This window comes from Rousettus aegyptiacus, unplaced genomic scaffold, assembly GCF_014176215.1.
Source record: "Rousettus aegyptiacus isolate mRouAeg1 unplaced genomic scaffold, mRouAeg1.p scaffold_m13_p_8, whole genome shotgun sequence".
Classification (NCBI taxonomy): Eukaryota; Metazoa; Chordata; class Mammalia; order Chiroptera; family Pteropodidae; genus Rousettus; species Rousettus aegyptiacus.
Window position 1 is genome coordinate 75,070,325 of NW_023416311.1, and position 21,928 is coordinate 75,092,252.

A 21,928-nucleotide genomic window follows, 5' to 3' on the forward strand; every position below is an offset into this window, starting at 1 on the left:
GGGAATCTATCCCACAAAAATGAAAGCATCAGTACAGAAAGACAAATAAAAGAAATCTTACTGCATCATTGTCTTTGTGGCTAAAAACTAGACACAAAGTTAATGCTCAGTCAGAGGCGAAATTGCTAAATACTTTATGGTATATTCACCCTGTGAAATATTGTGCAGCTATATAAAATTATGAATTAGATTTATACCAAATGAATAGAAGGGTTTTTTATGGGGGTATCATTGAGTGAAAATAAGATAAGAATAATATGTATAGTATGATCCCATACTTGTAAAACCAGCAATAACAAAATTAATAACCCTTGCATGTAGGTGTACAGATATAAATATATCTGTACAAACATGTATGCATGCATAGGATCATTTGACTACAGAAAACACACTAGAGATTATTGATTTTAATTCCGAAGGATTGGGAAGACAAAACAAGAAAAGAAAAAGGCACTAAAAATAAAATACATAGTATTACACTTGTCTAAAATTATATATGTTGGTTATATATGTAAAGATGTTAAATAAAAATAATTTCATAAAAACTACATATTTCACCAAAAGTTTTATAACATAAATGGAAAGAGAAAAGGGTATTTTAAAAGCATAAAGTCAAAGTTTTGATTTGTGAGAGTTCACTAAGCATATGTATAATTTTGGTTTGTTTTCTTTCTGTAGTAATTCCACTGAATGATGAAGTTCTGGTAACAATAGGTAAAGAAGAGGTAAGTCACTTAATGAATTTGTAGTAACCTCAAACAATTTATAATTAGAAGTGTTTTAGATAAGTTCATGAAACAAAAACTAGGATGAAACCACTTTAAAACCATGTTTACTTTCTCTTTTGATTTTAATTGTTTATTGAACAGAATATTTTAAAAGCTTTAAATTTTGAACTCAATACGTCTATGAGAACTATTGCTAAAGTTAGTGTTTAATATGTAAACCTTGCTCTTAATACTTAATTTTCAATAGATTAAACTCTCTTTATAATAAAAGCAGGAATGGTAAACATAAGCTGAATGATCATACATATACATTTATTTTTTTCAACACTTAACATAATGTGAAGACATGGTTTAAAGTGTAAGTCTATTAGGTCAAAGTATAGGAGAAAAGGTAGAAGCAAAAAAAATGTTTTAACAAGGTTGTAGAGCATTGAAAGAGGTAATTATCTATATACCTAGAGACAGAAATAGGTATAAAAAGAGAGATTGTCCTATAGGATGAAAGAAAGGCTTGAGATTTGAAGGAACCTGCTACTGCAAAATTCAGATCTCAAGTGTGAACTAAAAATGAGATTTCTTTAAAGTTACAGCACAGACTATTAGACCTGTCTCACTTTCTTTCTTTTGCAATCAAAAACTAACTTTTTAACCCTGCACCTGAAAGCCGGAGGTATATGGTATGGAGAAATGAAACTATTGAGGCTTTGGACTCAAGGACACCAAGTTGGGTGTTTAGTAGGGGCAGTGTACAGGTTAAAAGTCAGAAAGTTCAAGTTAACATTTTCATACTGTGTGATAGAAGTAAGTACTGGCTTCTTCCCCTACTGTGTCCCCAGAGGTCCTACAGTCTGGTATAAAAATAGCCCCAGACTGAAGATAAAGTAATCTTCTCTGAAAAATCTATATGGCCCAAGAAAAAATCTCTCTAAGAATTAATATATGGGGGTCCCCAATGAAAAAAAGCCCCATTCATAAAGATTTTTTAGTAGGTTTTTGACTTTTAAATATGAATTGCCAGCCAGCAATCATCAGCATTTGTTAAATGCCTCCAAATGGAAAGGCAGAAACCCAAAACAATTGACAAAGATGAACCTTAAGGAAATAAAGACAATTCTGGGAACAAATAGAATTTAATAAAACTGTACCTTAAGAGAGATGAAACATTTTGGGTAAGGTCCACAAAATAACAAAATGCCAACTTAAGAAAAGTACCACTTCTTACCCACTAGGATGTCTATAGTTAGAAGACAGACAATAACAAGTATTGGTGAAGATGTGGAGAAATTAGAACACCTTCAAACACTTCTGGAAGAATGTAAAATATTGCAGTCACTTTGGAACAGTCTGGTAATTCCTCAGAAGATGAAAAGAATGAGTACTATTTGAATTAGCAGTTTCACTTCTAGATATATACCCAAGAGAAGTGAAAATATGTGTGTGTCCACACAAAAACTTTAATGTGAATGTTCGTGGCAACATTTTTCTTAATGACTGAAAAGAGGAAACAACCCAAATGTCCATTAGCTGGTGAATGGATTAGTAAAATGTGCTGTATCTATATAGTGGCATATTATTTGTCAATAAAAAGAAATGAAGTACTGATATATGCTATAAATCGTGTATACCATGCTAAGTGAAAGAAGCTATATGATTTTATTTAAATGAAATGTCAATAATAAGCAAATTGAGAGAGAGAGGAAGTAGATTGTTGATTGGAGAGAAAGTAGTGAGTGACTGCTCAATGTACAAAATCTAACCAGTTGAAGTTTCAAAATAGGAAAAAAAAAAAAGGGAAGGGGAAAAAATAATAAAATAAATAATACTAAACATTTTCCTAGAAATAATGATTCTTCTCCACATTGAAAAGATCTACTAAATTTCCAACAGCATGAGTTAAAAATGATATGTGACATAATAATCCAGCATAATTTTTTTCTGTGGTAGCAGCTATTAGGCCAGCAATGGTAGTTTTGACTGGCTGAAATCCAAACTTGATGCAGTGCTGTTACAAAGGGGTTGAATATTTAGCTTGTTTGTCATTATCTTACATTCCTTTATGCATCCAGTGAGCCAACTCTATGAGAATTTTTTCTATCATTTCAAATTCATTGATAACTTCTACTTGCAATAACTGATCACAGTGCAGCTGTCATATCTTTGTTGACCATCAGGCATCAAAGTTCATCATCTTCTGTCCCATAATCCTTACTTTCCCCAAATAGAACTTTTGCCATGTTTCAGGAGCCAGGATTATTATAGCAAATCCTGCTTCCGAAGCCAACAGTTTTAGAATTTTCCCCAATACCACTCGGGTAAAGTGATTCACTAGATCAGCTCACAGGACTCAGAAGAGCTATTATACTTGTTGTTACGGTTTATTACAGTGAAAGAACACAGATTAAAATGAGCAAAAGGAAAAGGCATGTGGGCCAATTTTGTAGGAGTCCTTTCCCAGTGGAGTTACATGGATGTGATTAATTCTCCCTGCAACTTTGTGACAACATGGACAAAGTGTTGTCAGTTAGGGAAACTCACCTGAGCTTGTCCACGGTTTTTATCAGGAGTTAGTCACTATGCTGCAGGGCCTTTTTGACTGACCAGCTTCTTACACTAGAGGCCCCCCCAGAGCAAAAATTCATTCACCGTGAATCACATAAAACGAACTCTCTCATCATACTGATACCAACTGGCCCAAGGCTGCAGACACACAAACACCCTTATCGGGCAGAATATTCCAAGGTCTTAGAGCTCCTCTTCCAGGAGCCATCAGGGACTAGTCCTGAAGACAGACGTTTTGGGGAATGTTGAGAGTTTGTGCAATCTTGGCCTGCTGAGTTAACCCTTTCTTGCATATTTGTTTTGTTATCCTATTAACAGTGTGTTTTGAAGAACTTAAGCTCCTAATTTGATTAACTCTGTTTTATCAAGTTTTCTTTTGAAGTTCGTGCTCAAATATAGGAAATATTTGTCCAACTTAAGGTCGCAAAGATTTTCTTGCATGTTCTTTTAGTAATTTTAAAATACTAAGTTTCATATTTAGATCTACGATCCGTTTTGAAGTAATGTTTATATATGAAATGAGTAACTGGTAAAGGTTTATTTTTTTCATGTAGATATGAATTGTTTCAGCACAAATTGTTGAAAGAACTACTTTCTCTTTTAAATTTCTTTTGCACATTTATTGAAAATTAATTGACCATATGTGCATGGATCTATTTCTAGGTTCTTTGTTCTCCATTCTGTGCTGTGGATGTTTCTCTTCCTTTGTTCTGTGTTTCTGTCTTTAGGCCAATACCACATTGTTTTATTTACTGAAGCTTTATAATGTCTTGGAATTAAATAGTACGAGGTATCTAACTTTGGTGTTCTTTACCAAAATTGTTTCATATTTTCATATAGAGTTGGCTTGTCATTCTATCCCATAACAAAGTGTACTGGAATTTTGACTGAGATTGTGCTGACTCTGTTGTTTAATATGAAGTGAATTGACATCTTTAACATATTCTCAGTTTAGGTCCATGAGCACTATATGATCTCTACATTGATTTAGGTCTCAATTTATTTGGTATTTAAAAAATTTACCAATGTTTTGTACTTCACTATAATAACAGACTAAAAAAAACCTTGACTATCTCAATGAATTCAAAAATAAGTGACAAAATTTAATATTCATGATTTTAAAAAATGACTTTATAAATTACAATAGAACTGTGCAGGTATCGTACATGTTTTGTCAAAGTCATCCCTGTAGTATTTCATATATTTGATGCTATTAAAATATTCTTTTATAAAATTTCAACTTCCAGTTATTTATTGCTATTGTACCTACTAAGCATCATAAACCTCTTTATTCTAGCAGCTTTTTTCTAGATTCTGTAGGGTTTTCTACATAGCCAGTCATATCATCTGAGATCAAAGGCAGTTTTACTTATATCTTTGCATCTGAATGCTTTTTATATCTTTTTCTTGACTTATTGTACCGTTCTGGAACTTAGTAATAAATAGAATAAAAGTGGTAAGAATGAGCATTTTTTCCTTGTTCTTGATCTAGTGGGTAGTATTCACTCTTTTACCATTAAGTGTGATGTTAGCAGTAGGTTTTTCATTGATGCCCTTAATTAAGTTGAGAAAATTACCTTGTTAAAATTTTTGAAGTATTTTTTTAAAAATCATAAATTAATATTGAATTTTGTCACATTCTTTCAGAATTCGTTGAGAAGATCATTTTTTTTTTCTTTTTTGGCCCGTTGATAATAGTACATTACATTGCTTAATTTTTAAAATTTGATTTTCATACATTCCTAGGATAAATTTCATTTTGCTATAATGTGTTAATCTTTTTTTATTGATTGATGGGTTTAATTTACTAAATTTTATTAAGATTTTTATGTCTTTGTTAATGTGAGATACAGGTCTGTGGTTTTCTTGTGACATCTGTGGCAGGCTTTGGTATCAGGGCAGTACCAGCTTCGTAGAATGAATTGAGAAGAATTCTCTTTTTAAAATAATTTGTATAGAATCAGTATTATTTATTCTTTAAGTGTTTGTTAAAATTCCCAGTTGAAGCTCTCTGGGCCTGGGAAAATTTTGTGGGAAAATTTTTTAACTACAAATTCACTTTCTTTACTGCTAGTCGGATTTTTTGTTTTCTCTGAATGAACTTTGGTATTTTGTGTCCTTCAAAGAGTTTGCCCATCTCATCTAATTTGTTAAATTTATTGACATAAACTGTTCCTAGTGTTCCCCCATTAGCATTTTAATGCTTGTAGTAATGTCACTTTTTGCATCCTGATGTTGGTAATTTGTGTACTTTTTTTCTTTTGTAAAAGTCTGGGTAATTTTATTGACCTTATCAAAAAATTAACTTTGGGTTTCATTGATTTTTCCCTATATTTCTTTTTGCTTTTCTATTTCATTGATTTAATGTTTAACATTGATTTAATGTTCTATTTAATTGTTTTATCATTTTTTCTTAAGCTTAATTTTAGTTTTACTTGTCTTTTTTCAAGTTTCTCATGGTTGAAGCTGAGGTCATTAATTTGAGAACTATTTTTTTTTCTGACATAGACTTTAAGTGATGTAAATTCTCAACGGAGTCCTGCTTTTGCTTCATCCCAGAAATTTTAATTTTGTTTTTATTTTTAGACAGTTTATAATAACTTTTTATTTGCCTGTTGATTCCTTCTTTGACCCATGGATGTGTAGAAGTCTGTTTTTAGTGTCCAAATATTTGAAAATATTTTCATTGTTAGGTCATATTTAATGTAATATCAACATGGTTGCATTGGAATCTGTAAACTTATTTTTCCTTCCTATTTGTCTTACTTTTTCTTTGTTCCTGCTTTCTTGTCTTCCCATTTTCTTGGGTTAATTGTGTATATTAAAAAATAAACCTATTTTATTTACACTATTGGCTTATTAGTTATAGCTCTTCATTTATTTTTTGTGATTGCTCTAGCATTTATAACATACATCTTCATATTATCACTGATTTAGATTTAGAAAAAGCTAATGGTAACCCTCAACATCAGGAGAATGGAACACTAGCTCATGTTTTTAAAAACAGAAAGATACTAGAAAAAGTCTAGAATTTATTGTAATTTCCTATTGCCACACGGTGAGCTTTGGTTTTATTCAGATACCTCAAGCATGCTCTTTCCTTAGGGCCTTTCTACTTAAAATTCTCTTTATATGGAATATTCTTTTGCTAGATAGATAATGACATGGATTATCTTTCACGCTCTTTCTCTGCTGCTAAACTGTTAACCTGATCAGAGAGGTCTTTTCATATCGTACTACCTATCATACATATCATATCTGCTCTCCTTTCCGTATTCTTAGTTTGACTTATTTTTCATGGAATTTATCACTCACTGGAGTTACATATTTGCTTGTTTGTGTGGATTTTCCTCTGTTCTGTTCACTTTTGTATCCCTGACTCTTTCAACAATTCCTGGTAGTCAATAACTAATCAATAAATATTTGTTGAATGAATAATATTCATATGTGTCTTTTTCATAGTCTCTTTAGAAAAGAGACCTAATCTACCTGATTACTTAATACTCACCATTAAATTGCTTTTCATTATGAAATTAAAATTTATAGCTTAAAAACCTCTAATTATGTTTTTGAATTTAACGATAAAATATTAGAAAGAACTTAGTACCTGCTATATAGCTCCCTTTCAGAGACTTCTTCTTGCTCAGCTGTTTTGCTGTTGATTTTGGAATACAAATTTTAGAATTATGTAAATTTTACTATTATTCAGAAATATAACTATTTATAGGATTAAAGACTAAGCAATTAATTTTAATTATTTTGTTCTAGTTCCAAAAATTAAGACATGATCTTGAATTGGTACTTTCTACTATTCAGTCAAAGAATGCAAAGTTAAAGGAAGACTTGGAAAGGTATATTTATATTATAATTACCATTAATCATTGGTATATGTCAAATTAACATTAATGTTTTATTAGGCTATTGTTTGTTTTGTTTTTCTATGCTTAAAGGGAGCAACAGTGGTTGGATGAGCAGCAACAAATATTGGAATCTCTTATTGTACTACACAATGAATTGAAACATCAGGTTGTGACAGTTTCTGAATCAAGGTATTATTTTTGTGTTCTAAGTTTTTAAACTAGGAGAAAGTATTTTCTTTTTCGTTACATGAAATACATAGATGAAAAGAGGTATATTTATAGGAAATTGTGAGTCTTATCCTAGCCTTTGCTATCTGTTAATCACATCTTTTATGAGTGATGTGACTTCTAGTTTGTTTATATGTTAAATAGAGAATATTGCTTTCTTAAAACTGGTTATGTTTGGTTTGAGCAAATGAACTTTGAACAGAGTTCTTGATCAGCCTTATAAGTAACCAGTTACATACACTTATGTATTTTATCAGTGAAATATTTCTCTCAATTTTTTTGAAATCTATTAGGATCTTTAATGAGCTGAAAACTAAACTACATGATACAAAAGAATATAAAGAGAAACTATTGATTACCTTGAGTGAGTTTCTAGAAGACCACTTTCCTCTGCCTGATAGAAGTGCTAAAAAGAAAAAGGTAAGTTTTAGAAGATATATTCATGTATTCATATGTGGAATAGTTTTAGATAGGGTCAAATATAAATTTTATGATAAATTTTTATGTTTATTATACATTTCAAAGATACGCGCAGATAGATACATGTAGGGAAACAACTTGTCATCACATTTAAATATTGAAAAATTAGAAGCAAGCCTGTTGTTCAATAATATAGTACTAAATACATTTTTTTATATTATGTTCATATGGGGAAAATGTGGCTTTTAAAAATAATATATTGAACACCATCAAAGGAGTTAATGAAATGCTCACAATTTATTGTTAAATGGATAAAATACAGATGGTTAAATTGTACAAGTCTAATTTATACCAAAACATGTAATAGTGCTCATATCTGAGGGCTAGGATTGTAGGTGAGGTTTGTTTTCATTTTTACTATTTTATGGATTTGCCATGAACCCATGTAACTTTTAAAATAAGAAGAATTGTTGTTTAAAATCTGTTAATGGAAGAGATTTACTGTTTTAATCATAATTAAAATGGAATAAATCTTTCCCACCAAAGCAAATAAATATTTTGAGTGACTGTAGATTGGGAACAACCACTTTAATTTATTTTTAAAAACTATGTTATATAAATAAAAGTTGTAGTAGAATAGGCATTGAAACTGGCACCAGAATTATCTTTCTAAAAATATATAGTTTAATTATTTTTCAGCATAAAACTTTTGATGCTACCTATAGGATGAAGGCTATAAACTTCTTAGAGTAATGAATTTATGTGCTGGACTTTGTCTATCTCTTTAGCCTCCTTTCCAACCTTTCTTCACCCATCTCCTGCATGAATCCATTTAACCGTACTATTATAGTTTCAGTAAGTATGCAATGATCCCAAAAGAAAACAGGTACTAAACCCATGGACTTTGGTTTTAGAGAGGATTTTATAAATTTGACCTTAGAGGCAAAGGAAGTAAAAATAGGTAAATGGGACTATATCAAACTAAAAAGCTTCTGCACAGCAAAAGAAACCATCAACAAAGAGGCAACCATCCACATGAGAGAAGATATTTGCAAACAATGTCTCCAGGGACTAATACTCAAAATATATAAAGAACTCATACAACTCAACAATAAAAAACAAACAATCCAAATAAAAAATGGGCAGAGGACCGGAACAGATATTTCTCCCAAGAAGACATACAAAGAGAATATGCTTAACTTCACTAGTTATTAGGGAAATGCAAATCAAAACCACAATGAGATATCACCTCATGTTTGTAAGAATGACTCTTATCAACAATACAAGTAACAAGTGCTGGAGAGGTTGTGGGGAAAGGAACCCTTATACACTGCTAGTGGGAATGTAATTGGTACAGCTATTATAGAAAAAAAGTATGAAGGTTCCTCAAAAAATTTAGAATAGAGTTACCATTTGACCCAGCAATCCCTCTAGTGGGTATCTAACCCCCATATTTGAAAACATTTATCCGTAAAGATATATGCACCCTGCTGTTCAAAGCACCATTATTTATGATGGCCAAGACATAGAAACAACGTAAGTGTCCTTGGATAGATGATTAGATAAAGAGGATGTATAATGGAATATTAACTGGCCATGATAAAAGATGAAATACTGCCATTTGCAATAACATGGATGGATCTTGAGATAATTATGCTAAGCAAAATAAGTCAGAAAATGTTGAAAACCGTATGATTTCACTCATATATAGGATATAAAACAGAACAAACGAACAAGACAAACAAAAACTCATAGATACAAATGACAGTTTAGCAGTTACCAGAGGAAAAGAGAGGGGGATTAGGTAGCTAAGAGTAAGAGTCAAATATATGGTGACAGAAGGAGATTCGACTTTGAGTAGTGAACATACAATGCAATATACAAATGATGTCTTATTGAATTGTACACTTGAAACCTGTATAATTTTGTTAACTAGTATTACCCCAATAAATTTAATTTAAAAAAAAAGTATGCATTGACGTGTCACTTTTCGTGCTCATACATTATATTGCCTCTGCTTACAAAACATTTCCTATCTGGTGAGGATAGCAAATTCCTGCTACGGCAACTCAAACATCATCTTTTGTGTGACACATTGAGTGAAGTTTAAGTTGATTTTATGAGTATTTATTATATAATTTTGTAGTAATCATTTATATCTATCTCCCTGTTTGTGCACCATGTACTGTGAGCTCCTTGATGAGTTTAGTTCATCGTTGTGTCTGCTATCTCGCCTATCTATTATAGTATCTTCTAAGGTCATATTTATTGAATGACTGAGTGGGTATGTGTACTAGGAACAGGAGAAAAAGTTCTCTTGGTTTTCTTACAATCTGTTTTTTTAATTCTTCCCTTTTTTTATATATCTATTTTTATAAGGCTCTATATTTGTTGTGGACTATGTCTTCCATTCTGTTCATTGTTACTTATACCCATTATTCATTTCTGAATTGTTGACCTTCTATTAGCCTTCTTATTAACCATTTCATTAAGTTCATGATTCTTTACCTATTAATATAATAATGTTCCAGTAACTTACTAACTTACTTTCTGATCCCACTATGTTTTTCATCTTTTCTTTTAACCTATTCTTCTCCACTAATAGAACCAGAAGTTTGAGGCATTGTGAGAAAGGAAGCATTGATTACCAGAAGTCATCATGGGTTCATTAAATCTTGTTTGATAAGCTCACTTTTTTAAATGAATTATATGAACTATCGATATATCACGAAATGATATATTACATTCTTTCTCTCTGTCAAGTAATAATAATGGATGTATTAGTCACCTCAAGCTGCCACAAACAAATACTACAGATTAGGTTGTTTAAACAAAAGAAATTTATTTTCTGACTATTTTGGAGTCTAGAAGTCCAAGATCAAAATGCCATCAGGGTTTTCTAGGTTTCTACTGAGGCCTTGCTTCCTGACTGATGATGGCTGCCTTCTGACTATGTCATTTGAGACATCTTTCTAAACCTGTACATGTATAGAAACAAATGGAGTGATGGATGAGTGAATCAATTTAATTTTGTATATGCTAGTATAAAATAAGTATTAGAGATAATTTTACTTACATTCGATAGAAGAACAATGAGTAAAGTTAAATTGTTGAACTCAGATAATTATTTCAGTTCTGGAGAGATCCTTAATATAAAGAAAACAAATTATGAAGAGCAAAAGATTTTAATAGTTTGTGTAATTTAATCTTTTAACTTTAGGCAGTGTTATTTGACTCCCTGATATGAAAGATGAGGAAATTAATATTCTTCCTCTTATACCCTCATTCCAATTCGTGTTCTCTATTTGTACTTTGACAGGTTTATAGCATTTATATTCTGCGTGTATACCATAATTCATGTATATGCTTAGTCTTTATTCTACATTGTATTGAATTCAATGATTGTCATCTCTTACCATTCATTTTTGAATTTTTAAGTTTAATCCATCATTTGATTTGATGGGTTTCTTTGACAGATAATTTGTTCAAGAAGAATTCCTGGGTGTTTTAGTTTTTAAATTTTTGAATGCTAAAACTATTTTGTTTGCCTTTATACTCAAAGGATACCTTTGACACATTTTTTAAAAATCTCAAGTCTTGAGGGATTGCTCCATTCTGAGATGGAATGTGCAGTGGAGGAGTGGAGGAGTCTGAGGCCAGTCTATAGATTGTCTTACTGCTTCTGAATATATGCCTGGAGAGTTCTTTATCTTTGACCTTCAGTAATTTAACAGGACATGTCACAATGTTGAACATTTACTAGTAGTTTTGCTTTGAAGCTGATATATTATTTCCAGGGGACAGATTTATGTCACCTTTTTTTTTTATATCGCTTATCAAATCCTTAGGTTGAAACATTTTTTCCTTGTTTACTTTCATTTTATTTTTCTTCTGCATTTCTTTTTTTGTCTCAAATCTTTGTATTTTAATCCATGCCTTGCTGCTTATTTCTTTATCAAGTCTAAAATTGTGTTTGCTTTCATCACTAGTGAATCATATGCTGCCTTTTACTATTCCATTTAGTAAGGTATTAGTGGTCAGAAGATTTTGAGATCCAGCTTTACTATTGTTACTCAGGAAGCACATTTATTTTTGTCAGGATTTTTTTTGTTTTACTATTTAATATTTTTGTATTTCTATAAGATTTTATAAGGACTCCATTTTAATCTTGGAATGGAGAGTATTAGCTGTCACTATAGTTGGTGACTTTGCAATTAATTGAATGTCTGAACTCAAAAGCTGTTGGTTGGGATTAGTATAATCTTAGGAGGAAACTACTAGCAATTTCCCTTGGAGCCTTGTCCTGTTGAACATTTTAAATAGTAATTTGGATAAAGAGCTAGAACACTTGTCTTCACGTTTGAAAATATATGAAACTGCAAGGGCTAGATAGTAAATATAGTGGATGACAAGTAGGACTATTTTTCAGCTAGCCAGGGAATAGGCCAAATAAAATAGAATGATACTTATTAGAGGTACACTGAATGTTTTTCTTGGGTTTAAAACATTAAAAAATGATGACAACCTATCTTAGATGTATGACAGAGACTGTCAGTTTAGATGATATTATGTTCAGATAGAGATCAGCAGGGTGAAGTAGATGTTCAAAAGCAAATATAATCTTAAACTTAATGGCTAGAATTCCAGCATCTACAAATATGAAAATGAGTCTTTTTATCTTTAGTATTTGAATCAGGCCTGTATCATTGTGGAGACTGGATCCAGAAAAGACAAATTAGAGCACATTCAGAGAACATCCATGAGACTGAAGGGCTTATGAAGAACAATTGAAGGAACTAGTGATGATTAATGTGGAGAAGCTTGAGGCTCATAATAGCTGTCTTCAAATATTTGAGGAACTCTTGCATGGAATCATGAAATGAGATTTATTTTGTGCCATTTCAAGGAAAAAAGAATCAGTGAATTGAATTAACATTAGGAACTGTCATGAACTATAGAAAGACAAACAGGTCTCTTTGGAAAGCAACTTTCCTGTCCTGAAGCTGTATACAGCCTATAATGTCCTTTGAGATATTTTGATTGGGAGGTTTAAACACTAGACTTTTATATATGAGTATATATAATATGTGTAATATAATTTATCACATATATTTATAGTCTGAATTGTATCTTCTAATAATTACGAGAGATTTCACTGTCTTAAAAGTTGTTTCGTTTTCATGAACCTTACTGCTTAGACAGATTATTTACTTTCAGTATTCCTTTTATATTGCCTAATTAGAAATATTTGATTTTAGTATGCCTTGTACCACTACATTTAAGAAATTAGTTTTTGAAGTTTTGTAATAAATACTGTATAATCTACCATTGGCAGAATTGAACTGTTAATTCTTATTCACATTTCTCTCAAAGAAAAATATTCAAGAATCAACTGCACAGCTGATAACACTGCATGAAATGTTAGAGGTAAGTGACCCGTGTAGTTGTTTTGTCTTGAAGATGTCACTTAATTAGTGATTTGTAAACAATTATACACAGGCTAGAAAAAGAAAAAGTACTACTTTAGTTCTTAAAATATATACCAATCTTTATTAGATATATTAATTTATTTTAGTATATAATTAGTTTCTGTTTTCTATATAGTACTAGAAAGAATATTGTCATTTTTTTAAAGAACATGAGATTAGTCTCTTAATCATGTTCCCAAGATTACTTAAAAACATTTTGATGCTGTTATTTAGTATTTACACAGTGAAGCTTTATGCTGTTACATTGATGGTATCTAGCTGTCATTCTATCCGTATTCTATCAAATATATGTAATGGAGGTTACAGAAATTTCTGCACACTTTTTCCTTAAATAACAACCTCTTTTTTCATAAATGTAAGGACTGAGCAACATTTTCTGCCTAACATTTACCTTTTTTTAAAAAAAAAAAAAAAAACAAGTATCTTTGACCTTTTAAAAAAATGTTTTGAACGTCAGCCAGTTATCAAATATGTTAAATATTTTAGATCTTGATATGACAATCCATTGCAAATTGGGTGGAGAGGAAGATAAAATAGGTTATGAAGAAGGGGCTATTTAACAAGTAGCATGTTTTTTAAAAATCGTTGGTAAGTTTAGAGGAAAGAGTGATATCAGAAAACTTGTTTCATTGTAATTTTATGAATTGAATACTAAAGTCTCTGTTTTCATCCAGTTAAGTAGTTTTGATGCCTCAGGATATCTTAATATAGAATATTGCTTTGGAAGCAAATACAGACATATTTTAATTTGTGATTGGAATTTTTTAACATGTTTCTAGTTATTCCAGTTTGCACTGAAACTAAGAAACTACTGTTTCTCATGGATTATGTAACCTTTTTAAAAAGTAATTATTGTCATATATCTGGCAAATATCGACAGTTATTAATTGGGAAATACATGTGTAATTTTTGAATACTACACTGAGATCTCATCTAAAACTTCAAATTAAGAACCATTTTTATCTCCAATACCTATATTACCAATGATATAAGTACCAATATATATAAGCTGCAATTTAGTGAAAAATGAAACTGTATACCTGTTCATTTTAAAGTTGAATTTTTAGCATTTAATTATTTCTGGCATTTACTAGAATTTTAATTAATATAATTGAAGTCATAAATGGAAAGATTTTAAATTATATCCAGATAAGCAATTGCTGTAAAATAGGAATAATATTTAATTTTTGATATCATTATACCTAAAAGAGTGAGACCGAAAGATTTTTTTTTTCAGGATGTGTACTTGAGATATAGCTAAAGTTCATGATAGATGAAAATTTCATTTCAAGAACTGAGATATTGTTATTATGATGTTATTGAGATGAGAGCTTTAGTTTCATTGTATTTCTATAGTACTTAAATATTTGTATAAATTATGCTTTTTCTTTTCCATATTTTTAAAAATAATATCTTTTAATTAAAGCTTTGGCCTGGCAGTTAAGAGATATGAAGTCTAATCCATGATCTTCCACTAATTATGTTCTCCTTGAGGAATCTCTTAACCTTTCTGAATTCTGGTTTTGTAATTTGGAAAGACAGTGTGTGGTAGCTGAGGATGCAGAGTAAAACTTGATGTACACTTAGCATTTTTCAGTATGTATCATACAACATTAGTGTTCAAGGAATTTTTACTGTGCGTTTCTTGAAAAAATTTTCCAAATGCTCATGATCTGGAAAAGACATGTGATTCTCAGTGCACATTAGCATTCTTTCCCCAGCCTATTAGATTATAGAACCCTGTTTATCAAGACTAAGAATATCCTTAGACTGGTAGAATGCAATTTGAAAAATGTTAACCTATATAATTTACTGCAGAGTCCCAAAACTTATGTTCGTGGTTGTAACCTCTCAATATCCTTAGTGAAGAAATCAAAGATATTCAAGATGAAGTTGAAGGAAGCAATGCTAGAATTATTTTGAAGATTTGTCATGATAGGTGTTTTGGGGTCGGGGGCCACAGGATTGGTGATTTCTTTTTCCTCCAAATATTGAGACATGCATATTAAAAAAAGTTTTTTTGCATGTTTTGTTGAGTATTTAAGTTTCTCATTTTCTTATAACAAGTGGTTATAACCAAACTTCTAAAGAAATTATTAATTCCAAGAGAAGTGGGAGAATTGTAAATATCTTTCAACCAGGTTTTAGGAAATGTTTTCAAAGTAAAATGCAGAGATTCATTTTATCTGATATCTGTAGTCTTTTAAAAAAGAAAATCAGCTATTTAAGTTAATACATAGAAATTTTGATATAAACAGTTATTCAAAGAAAGACTATTTGGTGAAAAACTTTATTAAAGCTGTATAAACTTTTTCCCAAGTAAGGTATATTTTGAATGATATTTCTTCCTAGATTCTTTTAAATAGATTATTTGATGTTCCACATGATCCATATATCAAAATTAGCAATTCTTTTTGGCCACCTTATGTCGAGCTGCTCCTACGAAATGGAATTGCCTTGAGACATCCAGAAGATCCAACCCGGATAAGATTAGAAGCTTTCCATCAGTGAAAGAATGGTCGCTTTTTCACACAGTACCTGAAGAATCTTGTCATTCAAAGCTAATGGAAACACTGAATATTACTTGGATAAAGAACATTATTTGCAAATCAAAGCACATAGTCCATCTCTCTTTTATCCTTAAAATGAAATGCCACCATCTGCTATTCATTTAAAAATGGTCCTTTTACATTCTGGTCAGTGCATTGGTTTTTTAAACTGAATGGACAAAGATGCATGTAAACATATTCTACACTTAACCATTATAAAGCATTTAATGTAATTTTTGCAATATTCTTTGGAAGATTCTTTGTTAATTTCTGATATTCCTAATGTAATATATTTTTTAAATTTATAAGTTTCTTTTATGCATTTTGAGTTCTATTTATTTGGTGCTTAACCTCCTTATACTTAGGAATTATAAGAGAAAGGCCATTTAATTTGCTGATGGTTTTAAAATTAACAGTATCTGATGTAGAAGGAAGCATAATTTAAAAATATTTAGTAAATCTGTTTCATGTATACTATCTTATTTCTAGATTTGTTAAAAATTGAAACAAAATAATGGATAGAGGTAATAGAAAACTGCATTTTGATGTGTATCATAATAAGTAATATAAACCATTCTTGATTCTGTTATTGCTAACAAAATTGTGTTCATAAAATTTTGTTAATCATATGACTTTTCTGTAAATAAAATTCTCTTATCTAAAAATATCTTAGCTTTTTTTGGTAATGTGGCATGATATCTTTGTAAACTAAGTAGACTTTGATAGTTGGATAAATGAAGATATTATAGGACTCAATAGGATTACATACAAGCTAAACTAGAGAATTCCAAACTCATTTAGAATCCTGTTTTCTAAGAGAATTTAATGTGTACTTTCTGTTTGAAAATGCTTTCTACTGTATATCATTTAAGTTCCTTGATTACCTTAAATACTTCATCTTTTTAAACGTAAGCAAGTAATATTCCAAGTATACCACGTCCCTTCTATAGAAGATACAAATACTGTTATATTTTAGTGCATGTAAGTTCCTTTACAGGAACATAACATATACGAGTTCCTTAGTTGGGAGTCAGAGGAATGACCAACTTTTTATTCCTTGAAGTTACTAGAGAAATGGTTCTGTTAGTACGAGCCTACAGAGCAGGTCACAGTGTGCTATTGTCCACAGACATCTCTGTGTTGCAAATTACAGAAAGAGATGAAGGCAATAAACAACTTGATGATTTATTTGGCAAGTCTTCACATTTTACAGATAGATCTACTTATTAAGAAAATTTTACTACAGTATCTTGTATAAGGCTCTAAAGAAAACTGATGGCATTATACTTTAATTCATTAACCCAGGCTTCTTACATAGATTATTTGCCCACTTTTGATCTCAATCACAAAGTAAATTATAGCAGAATAAGTCTTGATTTGTACTCCATCTAAGCTTACATCCCTTGAAGCTTTTTATGGTTTTGAGCACGTTTGTGAAAATGTTTCCAGTTCCGAAGATCTGTATGTATTTTCATTTTTCACTGATTTAAGGAAATCACTGAAATCTATAAAACTAAGAATTTGTTTTTATTTTACTAGCTCTTAAATATGATAATGCAAAATATCTGAAAGTAATACCACATTCTAGCTTTCCCAAACCAGATGGTGATGTTAGCCTAACTTAAAAATTTGTTTTAGTCTGCCACAAAATATATTTAACTTTGTTATTGGCTGATGTGTACACGTGGATTGATCTGGGAGAATTTAAATCTTTGATTGAAAATTTAACTCAGTTGAATAGGACCTTGGTTAGCCTTGTCCTGTGTTTTTATATGGTTATACATCAGTATTAACATGTGTAACTCCCTTGGTTTTCTTAGTTTACTTTTTATTTATTTAGCTAACTTTTAGTTTACTTCCTGGTTGCTTTTTACCAAGAATTATATTTTTTCAATTACTACAACATTTTACCCCAGCCTATTTTCTGGTAATTACTAGTAAATAATAACTAAAATAAGAATGGTAACTGAAATGACCTATTGCCCTTTTGATATTTTCTAATCAAAACATTAGAATTTTTATGTTTGCAATATCTACTGAGAAGCTATTTTTTCTAAAAATATAGTCTGTTAATGTGTTACACCAGTTGTTACATGCACCATGTCAAATAATTTATGGTTGTTACATTTTATGACGTGGACTCAGAAACATCATAGTAAAGTGAAAAATTGAAACCTATTAGCTTGTTTTAAATATTTTTCATAGTTTGTTGTTTGTTTTCCATCCTTGTATAGGTTGAATTTCCCTTTTTGTCGCATTCAGAGATTTTCATTTTTAACTGATTTTCTATTATACAAAAAATGAATGCATTCTTTCTTAAAAAATTATTACCGACATTACAGATAAATCTAAAGTTCTCTTTAACCACATTTCCATTTTGGGTCCCCTCTACCAATAATGTAACCGCTATTTGATACATGCTATTAATTTTCATGTTATAACAGAATGTAATAACAGCCATCTTAAATGAATCTTGTTTTGTAGTAATCACAGATGCAATTCACATCATGGTGGATTGTTTCATATCTGTTCACTATCCTCATATAAAAGTTCTACATTACAATGTTTAATGTTAATGTACGTCTTTAATATGACAACATAATTTGACTTGTTCAATTGTATTAATTTTGTGAAAATATAATTGTGATTAATTTAATTTTAAAATGATTTTCTAACCTTTTGAGTAATAAATGATTCTTTTGAACCCCAGTAATGCTCTTTTCTTTTAAACAATATAAGAAGCAATATCCGCCAGCCATTTTGATATATACATGGGGCATTTGGAATCTGGGCAAGGGAAATAGAAATATGTGATACAATCATGGATAATTCATATGGGCCAGACTTACTAACATAATATAATGGGAAAGAAATGCTTACATTTTCTTGAATGCTTGAGTAATGACCTATAATACATGTGTGTGTTTAGTTATGACTTACAGTACTAAATTAATTTCTAGTTGGTAGCTAATTTGGGATACCTATTACAAAGATGGAGAGAGAAAAATCTTGTGTCTTTGTAATTTTGGTTTTTTGGTTTATGTTATTCCTACAATTTATTAAAAGACATACTTAAAGTGTTAGGTCTCTGTATCCTCTTTTAATTGTACTTTGTGTCCTCTCAAATGTACTATGAATATAAAATAAAATCTTTTATTTTTTATATTTTTTAATCTAATAATTGTTTATTCAAAAAACAGCAACTATGTATTTTGTGATTATAGCTTATGGATAAATGAAATGATTGACAATATATTTTTTTACCCTATTTATTCCTTTTCTAACATTCTTTCTTTTTTATGTAGATCCAAGTTTCTGACCTATATCATTTTCTTCACTATGAAGAACTTTTTTTAAAACCATGTCTTGCAAGGGAAGACTATTGGCAACAAAAATTCCTCAATTTTTGTCTGTGAAAGTCTTATTTTTCTTCACTTTAGAAGTATAATTTCACTGCTTAAGAATTATAGATAGGTTGGTGGATTTTAATGTTTAAAACACTTTAAATATTTCACTCAACCCTATTTTGCTTTCATGATTTCTGAAGAGAAATCTGGTGCAAATATCATTAGTTCTTCGTTTTAAAGTTTTTATTTCTCTAGCTTCTTTCAGTACTTTGTCTTTGCTTTTCTGTGTCAATATGATAGGCCTACGTGTAGGTTTTTTGTTGTTGTTGTTGTTGTTTGTTTTTTGTTTTATATTTATCCTGCTTTGTGTTTTCTGAGCTTCCTGGATTCATGACTTGGTATCTGTCATGAAATGCTTGAAATGCTTCTTGTATCCCCTTTCTGCTAGTATTCTCATTACGTGTATGTTCACACCTCTTGTAATTATGCCGTAGTTCTTGGATATTCTGCCCCATCGTTTTCACTCTCTTTTCTCTTCATTTCAGTTTTGGGAGTTTCTATTATTTTTCAAGAATACTGATTCTTTGCTCAGCTATGTCCAGTCTATTGCTGAGCCCATCAAAAACATTCTTATGATTTTTATTTTTAACATTTTATTCTATTTTAGAGTTTTCGTCACTCTGCTGACATTACTCATCTTTTCTTGCATGTCATTTACTTTCCCATTAGAGCCTATAGCATATTAATCAATTGTTTTACATTTCTCATCTGATCATTCCAAAATCTCTGTCATATCTGAATTTGGATCTTATGCTCTCTTTATTCAAAGTGTCTTTTAGTATACCTTTAAGTTTGTTAATCCAAACATGATATATCAGGTAAAAAGGAATCTGGTACTGGCTTCTTTGGGTATTTTTTCTCAACACCTCTGCTCTGGTAAGCAGTAAATTGCCTCTAACTTCAGTTCTATGATAACTCAAAGAAGAGTTGTTGTTTTTCAGTTCGTTCTGCTATTTTTCATATTGTGAAGACAGGTGTGGCTTGTTGCACTGGAAACAAGAAGCCTTTGTTTGACAACAGTGTTGTAGGAGGAACTGCAAATCCTAGTAGGAAGTACTTGCATTGCCTGTTTTGTTACCATATACAATGTTATTTGAAAGTGAAGTTGGATTAGTTGTAAGTGTATATTGCAAACTCTAGGCAATACTATAATTTTTTAAAAGTAAAATCAATGTGCTGAGATAAAAAAGAAAATAGAATTAAAGAAAATGCTTGATTAAAACTAGAGAAGGCAGAAAAATGGAAGACAAAAGACAGGAGCAACAAATAGAAAGCAAAAACAAATGCAGTAGATATTAATCCAACTCAATCAGTAGTCACTTGAAATGTGAATGGACTAAATACTAAATATACCAATTAAGACAGGACTGTCAGAGTGGAAGAAAAGACAAGACTCAACTGTATGTTTTCTATAAGAAATTATTTGAAATATAAAGACATTAAAAGTAAAGGGATGGAGACAGATACACCAAGTTAACATTGATTTTAAAATAACCAGGATTTAGATACATAGATTACAAACAAAGCAGATCTCAGAGCAAGGAAAATGACCAGGGATCATGAGGGACATCACATATTGATAAAGTCAGTTTTCCAAGAGGACATAATAATACTTAATTTTTATGCATCTGAAAATATTATCATAATACATGAGACAAAAACTGGTAGACCTGCAAGAAGAAATAGATGAATTCACTATTGTAATTGGAGACTTCAGCATTCCTCGATTAGTAATTGACAGATCTCAGAGAGAGAAAATCAGAATATAGTTAAACTGATCAGCATCATCAATTAACTGGATCTAATTGACATTTATAGAATATCCAGCAAGAGCAGAATACACTTTTCAACTTCAAATGGAAAATTTACTAAAACCACATTCTGGGTCATGATTAAATTTTTTAAAATACAAAGTAGTTTCTCAGACTACAGTGAAATTAAACTAGAAATAACAGATACCTGGAAAATCCCCAAATATTTGGAGACTAAACAACATACTTCTAAGAGAATTTTTTAAATATTTTGAACTAAATGAAAATACAACTCATTAAAATTTGTGAGATGCAGCAAAAGCAAAGTTTAGAGAGAAATTTATAGCATTAAAATTTATTATAAAAGATGAAACTTCTTAAATGATTAGTAAAAGATTCTACCTTAGGAAACTAGAAAGAGAAGAGCAAATTAAATCCAACGTAAGCAAAAGAAGAAAAAAACAATAGAAATAAATGAAAGTGAAAACAAAATCAATAGACAAACACAAAGCTGGCTATTTGAGAATATTAATAAAATTGACAAATCTCTAGCCAGGCTAATCAAGAAAGAAAGAAAACAAAACTTACTAATATAAATAACGAAAAGGGCAATCAGTATTGATTCTTTGAACATTAAAAGATTAATAAAGGAATATTATGAACTCTCTGCCCACAATTTTATAACTTAGATGAAATGGACCAATTCTTTGAAAGAGACAATCTAGCAATAATCACACAAGGAAAAATAGCTACTCTGCACAACACTATATTAAATTGAATCAATAATTAATAGGCTTCTAAAACAAAGTATCAGCCCCAGACAGTTTTACTAGTGAATTCTAGCACACATTCAAGAAGGAAATTATGCCAATTCTATACTATCTGTCCCAGGAAATAGAAACTGAGAGTAGTTCCTCTCATTCAATGAAGCCAGCAT

The 21,928-nt window shown here is 30.5% G+C and overlaps 1 protein-coding gene across 3 annotated transcripts in view; it reads left to right on the forward strand.

Annotated features, from left to right (window-relative positions):
• CENPK (centromere protein K) overlaps positions 1-18,542 on the forward strand; it is a 34,428-nt gene extending 15,886 nt beyond the window's left edge. For all 3 annotated transcript variants that reach the window (XM_036225724.1, XM_036225725.1, XM_036225726.1), the window contains 6 exons: positions 679-725; positions 7,056-7,138; positions 7,238-7,336; positions 7,669-7,795; positions 13,169-13,222; positions 15,637-18,542. In XM_036225724.1, the coding sequence (XP_036081617.1) occupies positions 679-725; positions 7,056-7,138; positions 7,238-7,336; positions 7,669-7,795; positions 13,169-13,222; positions 15,637-15,795 (569 nt within the window). In that variant the 3' untranslated portion in view covers positions 15,796-18,542. The remainder of the gene's footprint in view (positions 1-678; positions 726-7,055; positions 7,139-7,237; positions 7,337-7,668; positions 7,796-13,168; positions 13,223-15,636) is intronic.
• Positions 18,543-21,928: the final 3,386 nt, after the last annotated feature.